The sequence below is a fragment of the Pleurodeles waltl genome, chromosome 8 (assembly GCF_031143425.1).
Source record: "Pleurodeles waltl isolate 20211129_DDA chromosome 8, aPleWal1.hap1.20221129, whole genome shotgun sequence".
Taxonomy (NCBI): domain Eukaryota; kingdom Metazoa; phylum Chordata; class Amphibia; order Caudata; family Salamandridae; genus Pleurodeles; species Pleurodeles waltl.
The window spans coordinates 460,083,255-460,106,257 of NC_090447.1; the positions used below are offsets into that span (position 1 = coordinate 460,083,255).

Genomic DNA, 23,003 nt, shown 5'->3' on the forward strand with positions numbered 1-23,003 from the left:
CATTACAACCTGTGACATTCATCTGAAAAAGGTTACACCTATAAAAGCCAACATATTTTGTTAAACAAATCTATTAAAGTTCAAATGCTGGAAACCAAAGTTCCTATTGTATCATGTGTAAGCATTGGGCTTCGGAGTACTGTGTAGTACACCATGTTAGTTAACTGTCAAGCTAAGTACACATAACTGTCAAGGAACCTATTTAATGAATTTAATCAAAAAACACTTTATTGGAGAGTGTACATTTATTTTTACAAACCAAACATAAAAAGCACAGTAAGTTTACTTGACACTTCTGCATGACGTACACACCAGAACACAGTAAAATATATTAAAACAGTTTCAATTACCAGCATTGAAACAAGTATTTGGTATTAGTGCAAAACATGGCAATAATATACATTAAAAAACACACAATCAGGACGGTTGCTTCAGAAGCTCCAATTTTCTTTCTCCCTGCTGTCAGCTCTTAAAATAAAATTAAGCGGTTCACTTTCCAGGACTGTTTGGCATTTTGGTAACAGAGTACCTTGTGTCAGTCAGTGGAAAGCAGAAACCAAGAACACAGTGTTTGCTTCCTTTAGGAAGCATTAAGAAAACTATAGACTTTTCAAGTAGTACTGCATCAAGTGCTTACAGAGTCAGGAAAAGGCGATCCCAATGACGCCATTAAAAACATGAAGCTAATGAGACAAACAACAACGATGGCATAAACCCACCATTTTATGTGCTTTCAAAGAATCAGCAAATTGCAAAATACAACAGGTATTTTTATAGTGGTGCAATGAACAACGTTGAACCTAGACACAGATGTGCTTTGGTGGAAGTAGCGTTGGAACACCCTTAACTTGTTTAAGGACCAGGTTTACTTCAGAAAGTCCATGTCTCCTACTCTCACTTGGATCCATAAGTCCTAGGCCTCATGTTTGGAGACTCACGCCGTTTGGTTTGAGGCCGTAGTGATTGACTTTAGCGCTCTCCAGCTTTGGCTTCAAATCTGGCGTTCTTTCAAAAAAATTGACAAGTGACTGTTCAGTCAAGAGCGACGCGAGAATGTGCTCAAAGGACACTTTCCAGTCACACTGTGGCACTGGCAGGGCGGGAGAGCTGCTGCTGCGAGGTGTCTTCACAGTGTCAAGGAACACAATGTCCTGCTCAACGCAATCTGTCCCTTCAGATGAGAGGGCGACACTAGGGCCCTTGTCTGACACACTCGCAGAGCTGCTGCTTTTCTGTCCCACTTCTCCAATCTGAAGCAGCAGCGTGGTCACAGTGGCAATGGCTTGGTACAATTCATTCTCCTCAGGAGCTTCATGAAACAGGCTGTACAGGGTCTTACAGAGCTGGATGAATTCCCTCTGAAAGACAAGACAACACAACAGTCATGCATGATGAGTTGCCTAACCACAGTGAGCTCAAGTCCTAGTTTTACCTCTTCTCTTTAAGACCCTTTACCAACTGCTTTGTAAAGACAGAGAAGGACACAAACGTCCCTCTGGGCCCCACTCAATGTTGGAAACTGGGCACAATTAGGCTCTGTCACTGTTAATTTGGAACTCAAGTGTGGCACATGTAATATCCAATAAACCAGCATCCTAAATGTAATTTGGGCTTACAGACTTGAACCTAATAGGATTTGTGCTGTGTATATTATTGATGTAATGTGTAACACATAAAATATTGTGTCCTTAATCCAAATACAGTTAATGAGTAAGATGCACATTTAGCTGAGACTGCCACTCGCTTCACAATTCTGCTGCAAAGTAGTTTCACCCAATACCATTTGGGGCTATTTTCCAGGAAGTAATCCTTACTCCACACCAAAGCTGGCTCTCACAAACCTGAGTAGAAGACATAACCTTGGCATGCCACTGGGACATTTGGTAGTGAACTCAGGTTGCATTGCTCTCTAGAAAGAGTCTAGAGCAGACTCATTATGCCCACAAAAAACTCACCAGTGTTCCAGTAACAGTGTAAGCAGCACGCTGCTTGAATGCCATCCCTGTAAAGTAGACTGGTTCGGACTACTATGGATGAGATATAGATGGGAGGGAATGAAGAGCTCCTCAGCCATCCTGATCCATCTTTAACTTTAGAAATCAAAGCATAGCGAAGAAACTTGGTGGTGCCATGGTCTGCACATTCCCCTTTTGATAACTCCTGCTTGGCTCACTGGCCCTTCCGAACAGTTGGTCAACCTCCGGCATCTGTATTGAAGCCATTCAATAGTCAATGGGGCATACCTTTCTGATGTACCTTGCAATCCTGGCCCATGGGGTGGTGACTGCTATGGAAACTTCCTTAAAGAAGCAAGTGCATACTATGGCAGGTATGTGAGTTAGTTTTCTTCTTAAAGAATACCATCCTCTCAACAGCTTTCCTTTGAGACATCCTGTTTCCCAACTCCCACATTAGGCAGTCCCAATAATTAAAGGGATTAAATAATTTCAATCATGTATTTGTGTCTTGTAAATAACTGCACTGGAAACTCATTTAACAAAGCCAATAGCTCAAATGTTTATGACCCATAACATCTAGCAAAGCCAAGAAACTGTGAACTTTTGGCCACTCTTTTACAATACTTGACTGGTTCAACCTTGTGACTGGCTCATTTGCTACAATACTGTTTCCCCAAACTTAAGTAGAACAGCCTGTCACAAGGTATCAGACAAATTCCAAAGTATACATCTTCTAGGAAAGTCACCAAAATTATTATTTTCTGCTAATCGCTGTATGATGTGGTCTAATGAATTACAGTTTCGGCACATGCCTATTGTCTTAGTTACCCGGCGTCGATGTACATTATAAATAGGAATTCGAAAATCCCTTGAGCAGAGCATAGAATGAGAATAAAACACCTCCCTACCTGCTGCAAGATTGTGCTGCCATCACTGAACTAATTCTGTCTGCTCACGACTTGTTCCAAACGCGGCATGCTAACAAGCTTTGAGTTGGTCTCCTGCAATTTGCCTAACGGAAAAAACGTGCTTCATGGAGCTTACTGCTGGGAAGCTGGAAAAGTCTTTAACCGCGCAAGAGGCGCTGGCCACAGAGGACTCTCAACAAAGTGAATAGATGCTGCAACTCCTATCCTGAAGGAAAGTGTGTTTCAATAGGAAAAGTCCTATGAAGCTAATATAGAACATGATGGCACAGAAGATTTTGTTGCTGACCTTTGACATGCTAAGGACAGAGCAGACCAATGTGGTTTTGAGGTGCCCTCAAACATTTTGCCAAGAGGGCTCAGTAGAAAGAAAATCACCTTATGCCTCAGGGCTTTTATGCCTCTTTGAAACCTTTCTACAAAAAATTTATTTGAGAAAATGTATCACATCAAGGTGTGCTCCAGCAATTCTCAAACCATTGCTGCCTCCAGGTGGCATTGTGGAGAAAGAAGATATTTCATATTTTTTTTAATAATTTACCAATTAGAGTCCTTCATTTTGTACAATCCTGCAACCTTTGATCCTTTCATCGCCTCCTTACCATTTCTGAAGCACTTTGTTCAGGAAAGTCATATTTTTGCTAACTGAACTAGGTTGAGGCCTCTCACTTGTTTATTCTAAATTGTATTGCTTGGTCATATCGTTAGAGAATAACTCCAGCATTTTCATTGTGGATCATCTCATTGCTCTGACCAAGCTATCAAATGGGAAACAATGAACTCTCAAGGAAACTTGTTTTCCTCTGAAATTGGACTGTAGCGCATTACTCAAAGGGCCAAAAAGAAAACGAAGAGCTAATTATTTTCAAAAAGATGTTGCAATGAACAAGTTATTTACCTTTGGTAACTCTTTTTGGTAGATATTCTATCTAACCTTTTACATATTATCGGACTGGATCTGGAAAATCTTTAGCAGTACCTGTGTGTGGGTAGGTGGCATTGTGCGGCTACGTAATGACAATGTTCCACTCCAGATGAAACAAATGATCTGTACATAAGCACCACCCATGTATGCTGATGTCAGTTACGTTCTAGGCTATTCATGTAGTCAGACGCAGAGCCTAACAACAAATTGACTGACGAGTGTGCAGAGCTGTGATTTAGGACCCTATAAGATGGAAAAAGAACCCAGTTTACAGAACAGGGAGGCTATAGGGTTAGTGAGAAAACTGCAGTTAGATAATCTACCAGAAAGGGCATTACCAACGTTAACTTGTTCTTCATACAGATAATTCTAACTGCACATTTTTCACCTTTTGAATAGATACTAAGGCAGTTCCTCCCAGATGGAGGGTCTGTGAACTGACTCAAACGAAAAAGTGCTACAGGACCAAACGGGCAAAATGCCCACCTCAACAGACCTGCTTGTCCAGACAAAATTGCTTTGTAAATGCTTAGTGCGAAGACACCATAGCATCCTGGCAAGTGTCCAGAACAAGTACTCCACATGCAAAAGCAGTGGTAGCAGCTTTAGCTCTGGTGGAATACTCTTAGGAACATAAGGACCAACTTGCGGACCCACTGAGCTATGATGAAAGAAGAAGGTAGAAACACATGTTGTAAACTTTTTAAAAAACGCATCACAACAAGTTATTTAAACAAAGAGGTCTGATTTGACAACCACAGGGAAGCCAAAAAAGCCGACAAGCACCCTTTAACTGTGCCCGAAACAAGCTTTTGCTAGCTTAGGGACAGCACAAAAAAGTAACATTTCAGAAAGTTTAGCTTGAAGTGGGTCAACCTGCACCACACTACAAACTTGCCCCCACCGCAGGCGTATAACAGTCTAGTGGAGTGATGCCTGGCTGTCAACTTAACACCGACAATCTTGGAGGAAGATGAAATGCAGTCAACCATTGCCACTCAATCTCCAAGTATGGAGGTGGAGGTTGAGCAGGTCCAGGTGCAGAAGCCTGCCCTGTTGCTGCGACACAAGATCTTCCTGGAGCGGCAGATGCTCAGTCCTAAGAATTCTGAATATCACACTGTTCTTGGCAAGTATGGTACCACAAGGAAGACTTGGGCCCGGTTATCCTTGATCTTCTTCACAACTCTTGCCAAGAGAGTTAGTGCTTGAAAGGCGTATTGCAGTCCTGATCTCCACTCTAGGTGGAATGAGTCTCCGAGAGAGAGCAGTCTTGTTAACTCCAACATGTAAAATTGCTGCCACTGCATGTGCTCTGCAGGGCTGAAGAGACTGAACCAAGCTTCTCCACAACTGAGGAAGAGACCTTGCACCACTTACGGGCATAGCGAGCTGGCATTCACGATCTGTTAGTCGTCATCAGTTGAGTTCATCCACCTTGGTTTTTAAAGACCCCAGCAATGGGTGTGTCATCAGAAAAAGCCCCTAGTAGTCCAACCACTTCCAGAGGCACAGGACCTCCTGACACAGGATCAACAACCCCAAACCCTTCTTGTTGTCATACCTCATGGTGGAGGTATTGTCTGTAAGCATCTGCACTAACCTCTGATATCCACCTCTCCCAAGAAGTCTTCCCCAACCCAGAAGTGACCCATTGTTCTCATGAGTCAGCTTTGGGTGAGGTAAGGAGAGAAGTCTGCCACAGACCCAATCACGGTCTAGCAGCTACCACTGCAGATCTTTAACAGTCCTCAGAAATCTCACTGTGATCGGAGAGATCGCCTAATGCTGCGCCCACTGGGACTTCAAATCCTACTGCAGATCACTCATTTGCCAACTGGCATGCTTCACCAGCAGGATGCAATCAGTCCCAGCAGAGCCTCAGAGTCATTCGCACTGAGATCGAGGACCAAGGATGAAACATCAGGAGCATGGCCTGAATGCCCTGGTTCTCCACTATGGCCAGGGAGGGGGGTGAACCTGCACCATGTCCATAATGCTTAGATAAAAGGAAGCATCTGCAAAGAAGTCAAGTGGGAATTTGGCACTTTGACGGTGAACCTTAACCATGTTGAGAGATTCACTGTCATCTAGAGGTGGGTGATGACTGCCTGTGGTGAGCCTGTCTTCAACAGCCAGTTATCCAGGAAGGGGAAGACTGGAACCCCGACATGCCCATGTGTGCTGCAACCACTGCCAACACGTTTGTTAACACCCAAGTGGTACTGGTGAGGCCGAAGGGGAGCACAGCAAACTAGAAGTGCTCTAGCCCCTCAGTGAATCGCAGATACTGTTTGTGGGTCTGCAGATGGGGATGTGAAAATAAACATCCTGCAGGTTCAAACACTACCATCCAGTCCTCCAGCACTGCAGACAGACAGGACCTGGGTCAAGGTAAGAATTCTGAATTTATCCTTCTGCAGGAAGGCATTAAGAGGGTGAAGATCTAGGATAGAGCAGGGGCTGCTTCTGATGCAAGTACCCTCTCTATAGCTCCACTGGCCAAATGGACCTGTACTTCCTGCAGCAAGAGGGACAGATTGGTCCTCTGCCATCCATCTGGATTGTGGTGAAAAATGTGGTGGTATGAAAAGAAATGGTAGGGTAGAAACCTGCAGAAAAATTTACAGGACTCACTTGTCCAAAGTGACTGACTGCCACCCTGACAGAAAATATCAGATCCTGCCTCTGACATGGTGGCTGTGTGCATCGAAGGATGTTCAAAAGAGGTTTTGGAGCTGGGGGGACTGAAGGAGTGGTAGATTGGGCTGCTCACTGCCCCTGTTGTCCACGTTGCCTGTGGGTGCCACATCCTCAGCCACAAAAGGGCTACAGAGACTGCTGGGCCAGCTACAAAGCTTGCGGATGGTATTGAAAAACCCCTGCCATAGGCATGGAGGGGGTGAAACTGCTTGTGTGGTATAGCGGACAAGGCTCAAGAGTTTACCATCAAACCGTGTGACAAAGGAGGGGGTATTACTATTTTAGATACAGATTCATACATCGAAAAGATGTTCAGTATGCTGCAGTGTCAAGAATTTTACACCAAGGTAACTGCAAGTCCAGAGAGAAGGATCAAAAATATGATCTTGGAAAGGAATTTGAAAGCTTTGGAACAAGAGGTGATTTGTAGGAAAGAGTTTGACTTTCTCACCCCGAAACATACTCGGCTTCCAGTTATCTATGGTCTTCCTAAAATTCATAAAGATATCATTAATCCACCGATGAGGCCAATTGTTTCGATGGTGGGTTCGGCTATAGAACCATTATCCAAATATGTTGATAACTTTTTAAAACCATTGGTTCTGCAACTTCCTTCATACATTAGAGACACTGGTCATTTTATTTTTAAATTGGAAGGTGAGCATTTTGACCCGAATACTGAATATCAGGTAACAATGGATTTAGAGTCCTTATATAGTAATATCCCACAACAACAAGCCATAGAATGTGTGAAATACAATTTACAGAAGATGCAGTCGGAACTACTCAGACAATTTATTGAAGATTGCCTTGAGACAGTGATGTATAACAATTTCTTTGAGTTTAATTCCACGATTTTCCATCAAACAAAAGGAGTCAGCATGGGAGCAGCGTGTGCTCCGAGCATAGCTAACTTGTATGTGGGATTATTCGAAGATAAATACATTTACAATGAAGTGGCTCCATTCTTTGAGAACATCACATGTTGGTCACGATACATTGATGATATCTTTTTTGTCTGGAAGGGAGAATTAGAACATCTACATGAGTTTTTTTCTTGGTTAAATGTATGTGATGAGAATCTTAAATTCACTATGAAATATGATCATAACCAAGGTCAATTTCTGGATATTTGGATTGCTCATAAAGAGGGGGTCCTGTCTATGTCTCTGTATGTCAAACCTACAGCAAAGAATACATTATTGCATTTTGAAAGTTACCATCCTGCATGTCAGAAACAAAATATTCCCTTTAGTCAGTTTCTGAGGGTTAGGAGAAACTGTACTAGTAGGATTGATTTTATTGAACATTCTATCATTTTGGCTAAAAAGTTCATACTTAGAGGATACCCTCCGAAGTTGGTTAGGGATTCCCTGAAAAGAGCCAAATATTATGATAGATAGGTGATCTTTCAAAAAAATCCTAAGAAATCTAACAACAGATTGGTGTGTTCCATCCGCCACTCCAATATTAATGACAAGATCAGAAAAATCATTAATTCTCAGTGGCACATCTTAAATGTGGGAACTGAACAGCAATCATTGGAAAGACCTTTGTTTGCATTCAAGAGAAACCAAAATTTGAGAAATATGTTGGTTAAATCTGCGATAAAAACGCAAAGTAAATTGGTACAAAAATCCATTTGTGGGTTGGAACCAGTGAAAGGTAATCACAAATGCGGCACCTGCGGTGCATGCAAGGGAGCAATGACAATAAGTAGACTTACCCATAATAATAAGGATATTGTACTGAAACAGATGACAAACTGTAGAACCAAAAATGTAGTGTATCTGATCATATGCCCATGTAACCTGGGGTATGTGGGTGAAAAATCCAGCGAATTTAGATTCAGGTACTACGAACACTGTTCTGCATGTAGGACGAAGAGAGTGAATGCACCTCTGACTGTACATTGGCAAAAGCATAAACATAAAGAAGAGGATATCAAATGGACAATATTGGAAAAAATTGAATTCAGTGGAACAGAAGATGGTGAAAAAAAGAGAAAGAAACGAGAAGTGTTCTGGATCTTTTATCTGGATACTTTCAGAAATGGACTTAATCCAGAGATACCATGGCAGAAAGCCATTAGTTAATATTTGATGGACTAATATGGTCCAGTAGTTTTGTTTACAGTGTTTGAGATGATTGATGTATATTTTTGGGTGGCTCTATGAAATATGGCTTGTTATGCAGTTTTAAGCATAACCCTGGAGGAGTGGTCTCTCTTTTTTTTACCAATCTTGAGCAGGTTAGGTAAGTGGTCCTAACCTATTTTTCTTGCTGTATGGAATATAATTTATTTCTGCTAGCTAGTTCCCCCTAGGCTGATATAGATATTGTTTCTATATTATAGATTGGAGATGAGGATGAAATACTATATATAACATTTACTGTGAGGTTCTCCTCTTCTGTTATAGATGCTGTTTCTGTAACAGATTTGAGATTAGGATGTAATTCTATATATAGATATTTGCCAGTGAGTTGTCTTAATGTTTAAATATACACTGTTTTTATTAATGAATTTGGATTGAGCGTGAGAATTATTAGATTCTTCTGTAGGGATTTTCCTTGCCGATATATTTGTTTAAAGATGGCCGCCACCAATGCGAAAGTTGGATGCTGGACTTCTGAGTGTAGTTCGTCATCCAGCTTGATGAATCAGGAAGTGCGGTGAAAATGCCACGCCGAGACGCTCTCGGTTAGTCGGCATATTGGAAACAGGTCAATGACGATCAAGCTCTTCTATGAGAAGCGAAGTACTAAAGGATTGCGAACAGGTATTTTTAATGATATTCTGTTATGGTGAAATTAGCAACTAAGTGAATGGATGTGGGGAGACCTTTTGGAACTGCGACGGATGGATTGTATGTAATCAGATTTTGGGTCTTAGTGGCTTAATTAATTATGGTGGAATTGTGTTGAATGTAGGGGATATAGGCTCTTTGAAGTTTGTCTATAGATCTATATAAACCACAAGCAGGTGGCCTGAACAGATTATGAATCTGTACTGTTTTTTATTTAGTTTAAATTGTTCTAGATTGAGCGACTTTGCTCGAAATCAGTTCCGGATAGGTGACAATTATGAGGAAGAGTCTTATAGAGAGGTAACAGTGATATATTGCAATTAGGTTATGTGGACACTAGGGTGAGTTTTAGTACAGCATGGGGAGCACTGATAGGGTGCTAAGGTCAAGGGTCTTTTCTTTCTATAGATTGTATGTTTATATGTTGGTAAATAAGGTTTTTTTCTTCACTCTTTCCTTGAAAGACACCCCCAACACATTAGCAGCTTGGACCATTTTTGTGGCATGCACATTTGCTTTTGAAAAAATAATATAAAAAAAAGACATGGTGAAATATATTTAAAATTTGACATTATTTTATTAAAGGGCTTTATAGTTTATTGGATTTCATTTTGTTTATAGAGAAGATTCCAGCTTATAAATGCACAGCCCTGAGGAAGGTGGTTAAAAGTATCTGTTGGTGTTGAGATCCACCGAAACGCGCGTCGGCAATTAATTGGTATGCTGGCCGAAAACCTTTACTCCTGTTTTTTGGTCAACAAAGCGGAGGGCTTTGAAAATATAAATTTGTGGATATATCTTGGATCCATAAGTATGAACTCTCCCTGGAATCATTGGTTTCCTTGAAATCAAAGGACTATTGAAAGATGGTCAAAGAATAAAATACGTGGATGAAAGAAAAGCATCTTCTACAGTAGATGACTGATTTGAGTATCTACATTGTTGTTTCATATATTGGTGATACAGTTTTTTAGTGTGATATTTTTTTGAAATATGAAGTGTATATATTGAAATTTGTTGTGGTTTGTGTTATCTGTTGTGTATATGTTTTGTGTCTTGAGTCCTGTCTGTATGGAATACAAGTCCTTTTGTCTTTCCATGTCTGGTGTAATGTTGATTTTGATTCATTGTACATTATTATGAATAAATATTTGTCAATAATGCTTTTGTAATAATTTACTTGTTAGTTATTTTTTATTATTGTATGTTTTGACTAATTGTCTGAATAACTAGAGAGAGAAGAGTTTTTCTTCTTAAAAGGCTCAAGAGTGTGACATGGTGGCCAAAAAGTCAAGAACCATTGTTGGACCTGGCCCTTTTTACAGGGTCATTCCCTGAACATTCTGCCTTCCTCCTCCTATTTTTTCTGCCCTTTTTGCTGACGTTATGACTCTGGTCACTTTATTACTGCTGATCAGTGCTAAAGTGCATGCGCTCTCCCTTGTAAACTTGGTATGGGCCTGTAAATTAAATGCTACTAGTGGGTGTGCAGAAGTATAGTTTCAAAACTGTCACAGGCTTGCTAACTCAGAACCTTTGTGTGCAGTTTACTGCTACAGGGACCTGGCATCTAAATTTACTAGACAGGCCTAGAACTCCCCTTTTTACTACATATAAGTTATCCCAAAGGTAGGCCCTAGCTATCCCTGTGGGCAGGGTGCTTTGTATGTAGAAGGCAGGCTATGTGCCTAGTTGTGTGGCCGGTTCTGGTAGTGACAAGCAGCCTATTTGGTTTCTCACTGCTGTGAGTGCTGCCTTCTCATAGGATTGCACTGGAAATGCACTACCTTTTACGTGGGTTGTATTGTCTGGTCTATGAGGGGTAGCATAGGCATGTTTGATATGGTTGTAAAGGTAGTGCGAAATGCTGCTTACTGGTGTAGGTGGATGTTTTTATTACCATTATAGAAATGCCACTTCTCTGTGCTTATGACTCTGGTGTTTTGCAGCTTGACTCCAATCCACGTCTGGGGCAGAGTGACAGCTGGGCTTTGCATACTTTTCAGCGAGCCTGTACACAGGGAGAGTGGAGGTGTCATAGAGGTGCATCTGCATACTGAATGATCTTCCTAGGCTGAGAGAAGAAGAGGTGGGGCACCCCTGCATTGGTAAAGACTGTGCCCTGACTTCACACAAAGGGCTCATTTATCCCCCACTGATGTCTGGAGCCTGTGCTGAAGGAGAGAGGGGACACTCCTATAACCAGATAGGACTGGTTGGAACCTCCTCTCCCCACTTTGTAACAGTTGTGCAAAATGAGTATAAGAACAGGGGGTTTTCCCCATGTTTTAGAGCACTTTGGAAACTGGGACTGAACCTCTGCCAGAGAAGCTACTGGACTTCACCAAGGACTCATTTCTGCTGCCTTCTGTTTGTTGTCCTGCAGCCTGGCCCCAGCTACGTGTCATAAAGGACTCAGTAGGATCACTTTCCTACTTGTTGCCCTGCTGACCAGCTGCCTCATTAGGCTCATTAGGCTTGGGCTGGACTGGCACTGATGGACTATCTAAGGTGATCACCCCAACCTGCCTGTGAGGCGTTGGCCTCCCCATACGTTGCCACCCGCCTTCGTGTCCCCTCTTTAGGGCCTCTGAGGAACCCAGCGCTTAAGGAGCGCTGTAGATATCCCCTTTTGTTCCCTTCACTACGAAATATGCACATGAAGAGCGCTACATAAAAGTGCCCCAGGTGCACAATAGGGAACTGCCTTGTGAAGGATCACTGCCGCGGCCGGGCTGAGGAAAGAGAAGCCGGCTGGTCGCGAAACCCCAGTAGGGACCCCTCGCTTAGGCTGGGCTGCCTCGAGGAGGAAGTGTATGAAGCGCCACCGGCAGCCTCCCAAAATCAGCGAGGATGAAGTGTGCCATTTTTCAGTGCCCTCCGGGGTCAGGAGAGCTTTCATGGGTGCCCCGGGGGCACTAGCAGGCACCGGCTACGACTGTTTTCATCACCGCAGCCCCTACCCCCAGGAGACGGAGTGGAAGTCGGGCGGTGTTGGGCTGCAGCTGCCCCTCTGCTGTAACCTCGGCCCTGTGGAAGGAAGGGAGACCTCTACGGAGGACCCTCGCCCCCTTCCTAAGCCTTCTTTCATTTGGCTCGAACAACAGGTGGGGTGGAAACCTCCCCGGAGGTCCCCAGATCCCGCTGGCCCCTCTTTTTGTGGTCAGTGACTCGCAGGCGGGGTGGAAACCTCATCGGAGGTCCCCTGTCACCGCTGGGACCCACACCACACACATCCATCCTTCTCCCCCACTGTATTTCATCACCACATAGCAGGCCGGGGTGGCGACCCCGACGGAGGTCCCCTGCCCTGCAAAAGTTACAAAGGAGTTGGGCAGAAGAGTGCTACACTTGGGACAAAACGTCTGTTTGCACCCCTATTATTCCCGGTGTGGCACCTGGGGTGAGCAGTGGACCATACTCACCGGTTTTGGTGAAAGAAACATACAGGGGTAATAACATGTCTTTTTAGTGCCTTCCTTATGACACTGTCCTGGCCTTTGATTATATGCTTATTGCGCCATGTGCATTTGGCAGGTATGATCAGATGTGTTATCGTGGTATGTGCATGTTTGTAACAATGACAACCTGACTACTACTTATGTTGTAGGACATCCAGTAACCTATGTGTTTTAATTATGACTACTGTTGGTTTTCACAGAGTTCTAGTACCTGAGTAATGTTCTGACAACTGCTTGTGTAGCAGGGTATTTCTGATACATGTTGTGTTTGGTCTAATGATGTTTTGTGCAATACAGTTTATTTTTATATAACACAGTGTTGTGTTTCTTTTGTGGTGTACATATTGCATAACGTGTGTTGTGTGTGCTGTGCAATCGCTTTACACATTGCCTTCGGGTTAGGCTTGACTGCTCGTGCCAAGCTACCAAGGGGGTGAGAGCAGGGGTTTTCTTGGGTGTGTAACTCCCCTGCCTGGACTACAGTGGGTGGGTTCTCTGCCTGGCTTAGGTGAATACCCTAGCCAACCAGAAACCCCATTTCTAACAACCATTAAAAGGCATGTCCATCAAAGTGAGGAGGACATCACCAGAACAGCCTGTAAATTTCATCAAGGTATGTATCCTGAGGGTCACACTGGTACCTAGGTATCCAAAGGGCTACAGTAGTACCTATTGCTGGGTCAAGGAAATCTGTAGTATGCAGCCCACAGAGGTTTGCAAGCATTGATACATCACATCAATCTTGAATGCCTAGTGTAAGGGTGGAATATATATCACCCAACATAGAAGGGAGGACCTGAGAGACGCAGTCCCAAAGGGTATGGGTATAACACCCCAGCAGGCAACATGTGTTGAGCGAACATAATGCCAAACTGGTGGAAGAAAGCATGTGCTTTCCAAATATTTGAAAGCACTTGGATTCGGTGTAAGGCAGTGTGATTTGAAAGGCATTTGAGTTCATTTGGTTTGTGTATGTCTGTATGACCAAGCTTTCCAGTGTTCGATGCTTTGAGGAAGGCTGGGCCACCTTGGGCTGGATAATGGTGTTGTGCTATCTACCTGTTGACAGTAAGCTCAAGCCCCAAGACATGTGTCTGTGAGGACTACACTAAACTGCAGAAGTGCTAGTTTGCTCCGACTGAAGGCCTTCTGTCAGGATATTTGTTTTCACCTAGATGGTGAGCAACTGAAGGTCAAGAACCTCACCTGCCCTTCACATCACCATTACGAATGAGGCGCTATCTTCTGTTGCAGGGCCAGGTGGAGAAACCAGCACAGAGTTTAGCAAAGTGCCCATGCCACTGGCAACTGGAAGAATGCCCTACCAGTTGTCATAGATACAGGAGTGTGCAAAGTCATCCCTTGCATCCTAAACATCATTATCTGAGTCTGTTTCAAATACGTTTTACATACTGTATGTCCTTCCCTTAGGGTGAGATAATGTTTTGGAGTCTGATGAGTTGCTAAAGGGCTGCAGCCCAGCTGAATCACATTGCAGCTTCCACCAAAACGACGCTGACTCAAAGTCAGAAAGCACTGTGAGGTGCGCTTTGTCATCCGGCGTCAACGATCAAGGGTCTAGCATGGGTTGTGGTGACAAAATAGGATTAAGCACTGCCGCAGATGTAGGGCCCACATCAGGTTCACAGGTTCCAGCTGACTGTGATGTTGCCAACGGCTCTGGAAACTTGGGCTTCCTGATGACAAGGGTTGGAATCAGCTCTGAAGGGGAATGGCTTCAGGAGACAGACCGGGAGGCACACTGACACCCTCCCACACTCTCTTGGTGATCAAGAGTGGCAGGTAAGGGCTGAGTCCCACTTGGACGACTTCTGCTTTTTCTTGACTTACCCAAAGACTTCGACCTTAGCAACGATCTGCTGCGGGAACAGGACTTTCCCTTCAACTGGTCACGCATGGAGTCTTGCAATGTTTAGCAATGTAGAGATTCACTTCACTGTTCTGGACGGCCTTTGGATGCATCAAAATGCAGTCACTGCAGGCTTTGGAGTTGTGATCCGACCCCCAAGCACTAAAATCAAATTGGTGGGGATTTGTTACAGACATTTGTTTGCACCAGTCACTACAATGTTTGAACCTTGCGGTCTTTGGAGGTTGACATTTTCCCTTGCACACTGGTATTTTAATATACGTTTGTGAGAAGATTGTCTTGTGAAGAGACAAGGAGTATCTCTGGATATATGTCTGGTGGTGCAGAAAGAAGGAAACTGACATCAGCTTGCATGAGGGGCGTTTAAATGCAGCTCCATTCATCACTTATAGAGTGGAACATTGGCATGGTGCCACACAATGCCACCTACTGGTGGCAAGGGGTACTGCTAAAGATGTTTCAGATCCAGTCCGACACCTATGGAATGTTCAATAGATGAGCATGCTGCAGTTAGAATTATCTATCAGAAGCTGAGCTTATTTAGTTATTAATTTTAAGTACATGGTTTGCCTCTGAAGTGCATTCTCTCATGTAACTATTCCATGACATGGAAATGCTGATCCAATCAATCAATACATACCTGAGTCATTTTTGGCAATTCTTTTTCTATCTTTGTATCTTGCTCTTTGGCTATGTCTCGAAGCATTTGCTTCAGTTGCTTCTGATAGTCAACACCATCACCTTAAAAAAAAACAGTAAAGAGGAACAATAATCAAACTATGTTGCACATACAGAAGAAGGAAGACCTATTCCAAACTTAGACAGGTACTCAAGACTTTTAGAACCATGATTAGATATGAATCAAGCTTAAAAGTTTTAATTTACTTGAAACTTGACGTAGTCTAAACATTAGGTGAATTATGTGAAACTCATTGGAATGTTTTTCAAAGTTCTGCAAAGAAACCAGGAGAATCTGAAAATCAGTAAGTAGTAACTACTGTAGGATTTCCACTAGCATTCTTTAATTAAATGCTGACAATAACAAAACAATATTTTTGAACACAGGCGAAAGTTTGGAAAGAAAATTATCCGAAACACCTATTATAATATTTTTCATATGTGCTTGGCACAGTTTGAATAATCAAGACCGTTTCTTTGGCTCTAGCGGAACGCTGAAAGTCTTTTCTGAGTGAAAGAAGCAGGCTGGACTTCCCTGCATAGTCATTGCAGTAGTGCCCACATTTCTATGCCTGTCAACTCGCACATTGCCACTGTATGCCACACAAGATTGTCTCTCTTTGCGCGGTCACAAAGTGAGACGCCGATCTCTTATGTAATGGACATAGGGAGGTGGAAATGCACTTTAAGAGTTTCCGGTCATGTAAACAGTGCCTAAAAAGCTTTATACAAAAATTAGAAGCAATGAGAATAGTCTTCAGGCTGCAGGCTAAAGAAAAAAAAACACATCACCAGTGAGAAGGGCTCAATTGTACAGACCCACAGTGGACTGATTAGAAGCCTGTACATTTTTCTCTGCACAGTCAATGTCTTTTATGGTGTTGAAACCTCCCAGGACATTGGTGGCAGCTTCAAAGAGTGTGCGTTTTTATTAAGTGCTCAGCACAAAGCCCACCACTGCTCACACAGCAGATAATTTTGAGAATTTAGCAGATCTGTTTCTAAGCCAGGAATGAAACGTATCTAAACTGCAACTAAATGTAATTAGTACCTCAGATAACACAGACAGTGTTGATAGCCCTTGTTTGTAGCTTAGACCGCAGTCTCGCACCGAGACCAGGCATCTCCCCTACTATTGGATGCTTCCAGTACCAAAAGGAGTGTTACACTGCACATTTTCTCGCCACCTGGTTTGAATGTTCCAATTAATTGATAGTGCCCAAAATCTGCCGACAATATTCAATATCTGTTCCCATTAAGAAACTCAATTTGAAACTTTGTTTCAAATTTAGACTGTCCATTTTAACCCTGCTTCCTGAATGGGACTAGTAGATCTTTAGATACTGTCCAACCACATGAATGCATATCGCAAATTCACATATTAGATTGATAGGTTTCACTTGATAATCCATTTCATAAACCAGCTTTCCAGTTTCTGACCACCGATTTCTTTGTTGGAACTGTCATCCAAAAGCAACATCATTTAAAGATTTCACCAAAGACATTTGGGTGTCAGACAAGCCATAGTTATGACAATTTGGTGTGTGATTAACTATAATGTTAGCCATGAACTTTAGTTTTCCACCAATGTGTGAAGTATTTAAATATCAGACTATCTTGTGTGCTACAATGCTCCATCCACAGCCTTTGAGCTGGCTCCTAATAAACTTGACATCTCTTTAATGGGTGAGGCACTCTGTTTAGATGCACTGGTTTCCTTTCAAACTGTACTTCAAACTGAGTGCAAACTCTAGATTAACCTGAACTTCATTTGGCCCATTATATTCTTGATTTTTTGACAATTTACCATTGCATTTATAATTTTCCCACATTTCCCGGAATTACTGAATTTACTTGGTATGTTACATTTTTCAGCTTATTAAATTTGGTTATGACTTTGAGCTCTTTACAGGTTTTTATATCTCAAATTTATTACTATTTGATTAGTTGTGGAACTTGTAAAACACATACTTTTCTATGACGAAAGTCTTGCTGCTTGAGTCAAGCTATGAACGATAAGCTAAAGATTCCTTACAGAAATCATGTCAAACTTGTGCATCCCTTTGTTTGGTCCTAGGTGGAGATTAGTCACTGCTTTCTAGGATGTGACCTTTTCCCTCTATACTTCAGCATTCTGATTCTCTGCACTGTTGTTCAGCAGTAGCATTCTTGTGTGTTCAACAGCAAATACTAAACAGTCTTATCAGTAAAAAGAAAATTATCCTTGCCAGGGGTTTTGTGATTTTTATGAAAACGGACCTTGAGCTGCCTGCTTTATTAGACCAGGAAGCCACAGTCATAAAGGTACTCTATGGCGCTACTGCTCAGCTCAAAGTAAGGGAGGCAGAATTGCATGAGTCCTCAGGGTGTGTGGGAAAGCAAGGAGAGCCAGAGGGCATTCTGATAGTGAGGATGAATAGAATGATGAATCCAAGTAGATGATGCGAGCCATCCATCTTCACCTGTACCCAGGAGAATCAGCAGTTATGCCTTCAGAACCAGTGTTAAAATCTTCTACATGTCAGTTGGAAAGAAGGAATTTAGATGGGGGAGTCGAAACCAGAGGGAGAATTTCAGCTGCCATTGGCCAGGCACAGGCTGACTTTGGAGGCAAGGAAAGATGATTTGGTTCTGGAAATAAGGTAGCCCTGCTCACATGAGGAGGGTGAAGCCAAGAGCCTTCAGAACCCAGTACTGAAGGTGGAGCCAAAAATGTAGTGATTGGGTTTTTGAGTTGAGAAAAGCTCAGCCCCCAATTTCCATGCTCCATGATCCACACAACAGAGTTGTGTGTGGTATATATAAGACACTTACCCATTTTGACTTCAGAGCTAGCACATTATAAACGGTTGTCACAATTAAAGTTTTGCCAGGAGGTTTAGACAAATACCCAAATTTTTACAGAGAAAATTCAGGTGCAGGACCAAACCGTCTAACCAGACATGCGGACAATTGGACTGATGCCTCAATGAAAGCAGCGAATGGCTGAGTTAAAGGGTAATCTGTGTTATGATTGCGTGTATAATTTGGTCATGAAGGAGAACATCTCATGTGCATGCTTCGCAGAGCTGCATCAGCACTGGGTGACAAGTAAGCTCAATGACACCAGAAGGTATCGGGGCAGGCAACCAGTGCATCAGTATACAGGCAACTACAAAAATCCACAAGACTGATCCTAAGAAAGTTGGATCTGGTTCCAGCTCTCAAATTAGAGTGCAAGTGGGAAAAAAGGACAAGAAAAACAAGATTTCTTTACACTTGGGGTGTATGAGAAGCATATTACAGAATGCTCACTGTGCCCCAAACCAGAGCACCATAGTAAGCCAAGTGGACATTAAAGTAGCAGGGGCCAACTCATCCTTCTAATGAAAGACTAGGTGATTGTGTGGAGAGCACTTTAGAAAGATAGCTGCTGGTGACAGAGGATAATGCATTGAACTGATAGGAAGTGGCAGTGTGGAAGAAGAAGAGGTCATCAGGCAAAGCAGCCCTGTAACAGGCATTCACAGTGTGCAGGTATCACCAACAGCAACCTCAGGATGGTACAAGGAAAAGAGGGATACAATCACCACAAAGTATCCAAGAAGCTTACCTGCTACCTGAGAGGGGGCGTTTTCTGTCCAGGATGTAGATGTCCCAAGAGCTGGTGGGAGATTGCTCCTTGCCCTTCTATATGCAGATGATGAGGTTTTGAGTGCACGCACTGCCAGAAGTCTTCAGTGGCTCTTAGACCTTTTTATCAATTTTGTGGACATTTTGGACCTATTAACCAATTTCAATAAATCCATGTCATGGTCTTAGGCCCTAAAAACACTAAAACCTCTATTTTTCCAGCGCTGGGCCAGGTTCTAAGCAATGTGGATACTTTTACTTACTTAGGGATTTTAACGGACTCTGGTCTTAGTTGGGTCTCAAGAGGGCTATTGCTAGTTTAAATAATTTTTCTTCCTGTTTGGGCCAGAACCAGTGATAAACCTGTTAGAAGTTTACAAAGCAAAGTGTCTCCCTATATCCACTTTTGGTTGTGAAATCTGGGGAGATGCCAACATTGCCCCAACCTTAGTAGAGGAAAATACATTTCGGAGGGGTTTTTAGGTGCAGGTCAAGGTCCTCCTTTAGAGATTGTCCTTGAAGAGCTTGGTATGAGCTATATTGCAGATTTTATTTGTCTGTGTCCCATTTTATTTTGGTGTGCAGTTTGGCACAAGAAGCAGTTAAGCCTTAACAGGTTAGTTATTCAGGGCTGTCTGAAACTGAATAATATGTCCCACATACCCTGGCTCCACTATTTGAGAGAACTTTAAAGCTCTTGGGAGACCAGATGGGGGACCAAATGTATTTCCTAACCCTGAAGCCATTGTAAAAAAGATGTGGCTTGACTAGAGCAGTCCTTTCGTCTTAGGGTGACAGCTGAGAGGAAGGGTTCTGCCCTATCCAACAGTCGTTTCGTCAGCACATAATGGTAAAATTAGTGAATGGGATTGAACCACAGCTCCTTTTAGAGATGTCATCAGCCCTGTTTATTGACTTATTTTAGACTGGGTATTTTTCATCAGTTGCGTTTACAAAAGGTACCTGGCACAAAATAACTGATTTACTGCCTTGTACCTATGATCAAATATCAAACTGTGATACTATGCATATAGTTCTTATATGTCCTAAATATATTACCCTTCGCCATAATTTTTTTAAGGCCACTTTTATATCCACAGACATAAGACAGGTTAGACCTTTTTTATGTTTACAGCTTTTATCTACACCTAAAATTTGTTTTAATGTGTTGTGGTACTGGACTGGGGTATTCAGCTCAAGATACTGGATCCTGTTAACCCTTGGCCTTCTGTTTCAGGTCCCAATGCAGCTATATTTTAATGACTTCGGCAAGTTGTTTCCTAGCTATGTATCTTAAATTATGTGTTCTGCTTTAAGATTTGTAAATAACAATTTCCTGATTGAAGTTTATGATTCTGTTATTGCTTTTTCTTTGGTTCGTTTTTCAATGGCTCTTGATTAAGATATTTATGATGAAATGTCAGTGTTTATGTATATATGTGGTGATTTTCTTTTGGCTGTAAACTTGTATGATTTTACATAAAATCTAATAAAGTTATCAGCTGAACTACTAGCAAAAAAAAAAGAACACTCTTCCTATGGAAACTCTGTCAACTATAACTACATGGTTGTGACTGCCACTGAATATTATATATATTTTGGAACTGTTGAAACTCCAGAATGAAGAATACACTCACAAATAGTTTCAGACTGCAGGCTGTCATTTTATTGCAGCAATGGTCTTTGTTAAGGCTTTTCAACACTTTGACTGTATCAGGGGCTACCTGACCCGTCGATTTTAGTGTTTGCAGTGAAAATGGTCAGTCCAGGTTTCACCATAAACTTGATGAGCTTCACCCCTTGCTAAGGAGCACTTTACGCACATAGAGGTTCTAGAGCGAATGTGATCCTCTACTACCTGTCAGTCGAGAACTTTGTACGGTGCAGAATCTTTTGGTGCAATTTGTATTTGATTACAGGTCGATTAATTTTGCAACTACATTTAAAACTTTGAATGTAACGTTCCACTCTCAGACAACACTTACCATACCAGTCTAATGCATGGAAAAAAGCCTCTTTTGAGGGCTGAAATTTCCCCTACTAGACTAAGGGTTTCATAGCTTGAAGTCTCAAAATATATTATTTGCATAACTGCATAACTGATGTACTCTATATGTCCTTATCTTTGAGCCTTGCCAAAACATACATCTATACGCCAAAGCAATTCATGGAATTACATGGTTGCTAAATTAACATTGGGAGATAATGTTAATGTTAAAATTAATGCTGCTGGTTGATAGTGATCTAAGTCCAAGAAGATAATGACTTATGCTCTCGCAAAATCTTTTCTAAAGAGATTGCATTTGCAGTAACCATAGTAGGCACAAAGATGCAATTAAGACCTAGTATTTTGCTTTGGTAGTGTATATGTATGCTGCTCTCAGAGAAGTGGCCCTGTTGAAATTTGCAATTCTGGAGTGTTGTGTAGTATGTTTTCACCTATATCTCAAAATGAACATGCCTGAGAAGTTATGCTCTATGTGCAAAGGTAAACTATCTGATGTTTTGATGCACTGTTTTTAATAAGTTTAGGACAAACAATGACGTTTACTTGTGATAGCAATAATGTATAGTTATGTTAAAAAATATTGCGGTTTTAGTAAATTGGATTAGGATAAACTGTGCTCATATTGAAGGGTGACGGAAGGATGAGATATAACGAGGAATCATTTAATGTGATGTAATGATGTAAAGAAAATCTATTATTGTGGGAGGCCACTGCCTACTGTTTTCTATGTAGAGGTCTGCTTATTTAGTGTCCATGTTTTATGGAGGATAAGCGAATCTGATGCACTGAACTGAACACCAGAGTATATACCGATTTTTGCATTGAATAGTACTATTATGCGCTAAAGTAGGTAATCGTTACCCTAGGCTCTCTGGAAATACATTTTCCTGCCGAGTGGAACTTTATGATTTAATTATAGCAGTAGGGAGTCAGGAATTTCCACCCATAGGTTGTCAAGGTAGTCCCCTTGAATCAAATCAAATCCAGAAAGCAACAAACTAGTGACCTAAACACTGGGGGAGTTGTGCAAACTTCCAGTGCTTAACGAGCTGCAGTACAGGATAGAAGGACAGCTGAACAACAGACTGGAAACACCATTTGTCGACTACAAAACAGGGATGCGCGCCAAGGAGTAAAGGGAGACATTTCTGGTCCTGTGAGTGTTGCAGAAAAAGTTTGCAATTCTATCTAGGACTCATGCATGGGCTGATCCTTTTATCAGGCTTTCAGGTCGTAGAGGACTGTAAGGAAATTCATTAGTAGTGTGTTCCTCCCAGCTTAAACCCAGCAACCAAAGGTAAGCCAAGATTTCTTACAGAACCCATGTTCACCATGGCTCAGATTCTTGAGGTGGTACAGTCACAGCTCACATCAGAGTGTGGCCTCCTTCCCTGAAAATTTAACATTTTAATCCTAGCAACCATGCACACACAGAAGCCCTTGTCCAGCTATAAGGACAGATGGTCTATGACTGAAGAATGGTGTTTAAAATACCTTTCAAATATAACTAGACATTAACATCTATTTTCCATGTTAGTGAATGTTAAAGGACGTAGGCTAGTATGCATGTAGAGGTATAAAAGCAAAGTAACACAAACCATTTGATTTTGCCATCATCAATGGCCGTGTCGTCGACATAAGCGGATTCTTCAATGGCGACTCACTGTCTCCATCCGTCTCCATGAGAGCTGAAATAAAGACAAACAGTAAAGCATCTCTTATACCTGCCAATTCCTCCCAGAAAGCCCTCTTAAATAATGCAAAAATAACAGTGGAAAAGGCGGCGACGCTACCTCAGTAATTCACCCCTTCAAATTCAATTTTGTATACATTAAAAAATGATAAGAAAACGTGGCTACATCATGGATCAAAACTAATGCCTAGGGATGAGCTTCCTATAGCAGTCAGTGGAAAGACTCCAGCCCACAACAGCGTTATAAAACAAAAAGTGATATTCTCTCTGAAAAAGGCTGCTGGCAAGACACTAGTGTCAATCGATAAGATGGCACAGCGAGTTAATGCTCGCTGCCGATT

General features: G+C 42.1%; 1 protein-coding gene across 3 annotated transcripts in view; it reads right to left on the bottom strand.

Moving 5' to 3' along the window:
- Positions 1-226: 226 nt before the first annotated feature.
- Positions 227-23,003, bottom strand: part of TBC1D8 (TBC1 domain family member 8) — a 411,616-nt gene continuing 388,839 nt past the window's right edge. For 2 of the 3 annotated variants that reach the window (XM_069204407.1, XM_069204406.1), the window contains exons 18-20: positions 22,568-22,657; positions 15,312-15,412; positions 227-1,358 (exon numbers count right to left, since the gene is read on the bottom strand). In XM_069204407.1, coding sequence (XP_069060508.1) covers positions 921-1,358; positions 15,312-15,412; positions 22,568-22,657 — 629 coding nt within the window. In that variant the 3' untranslated portion in view covers positions 227-920. The remainder of the gene's footprint in view (positions 1,359-15,311; positions 15,413-22,567; positions 22,658-23,003) is intronic. The other variant, XM_069204408.1, reaches the window with a different exon arrangement.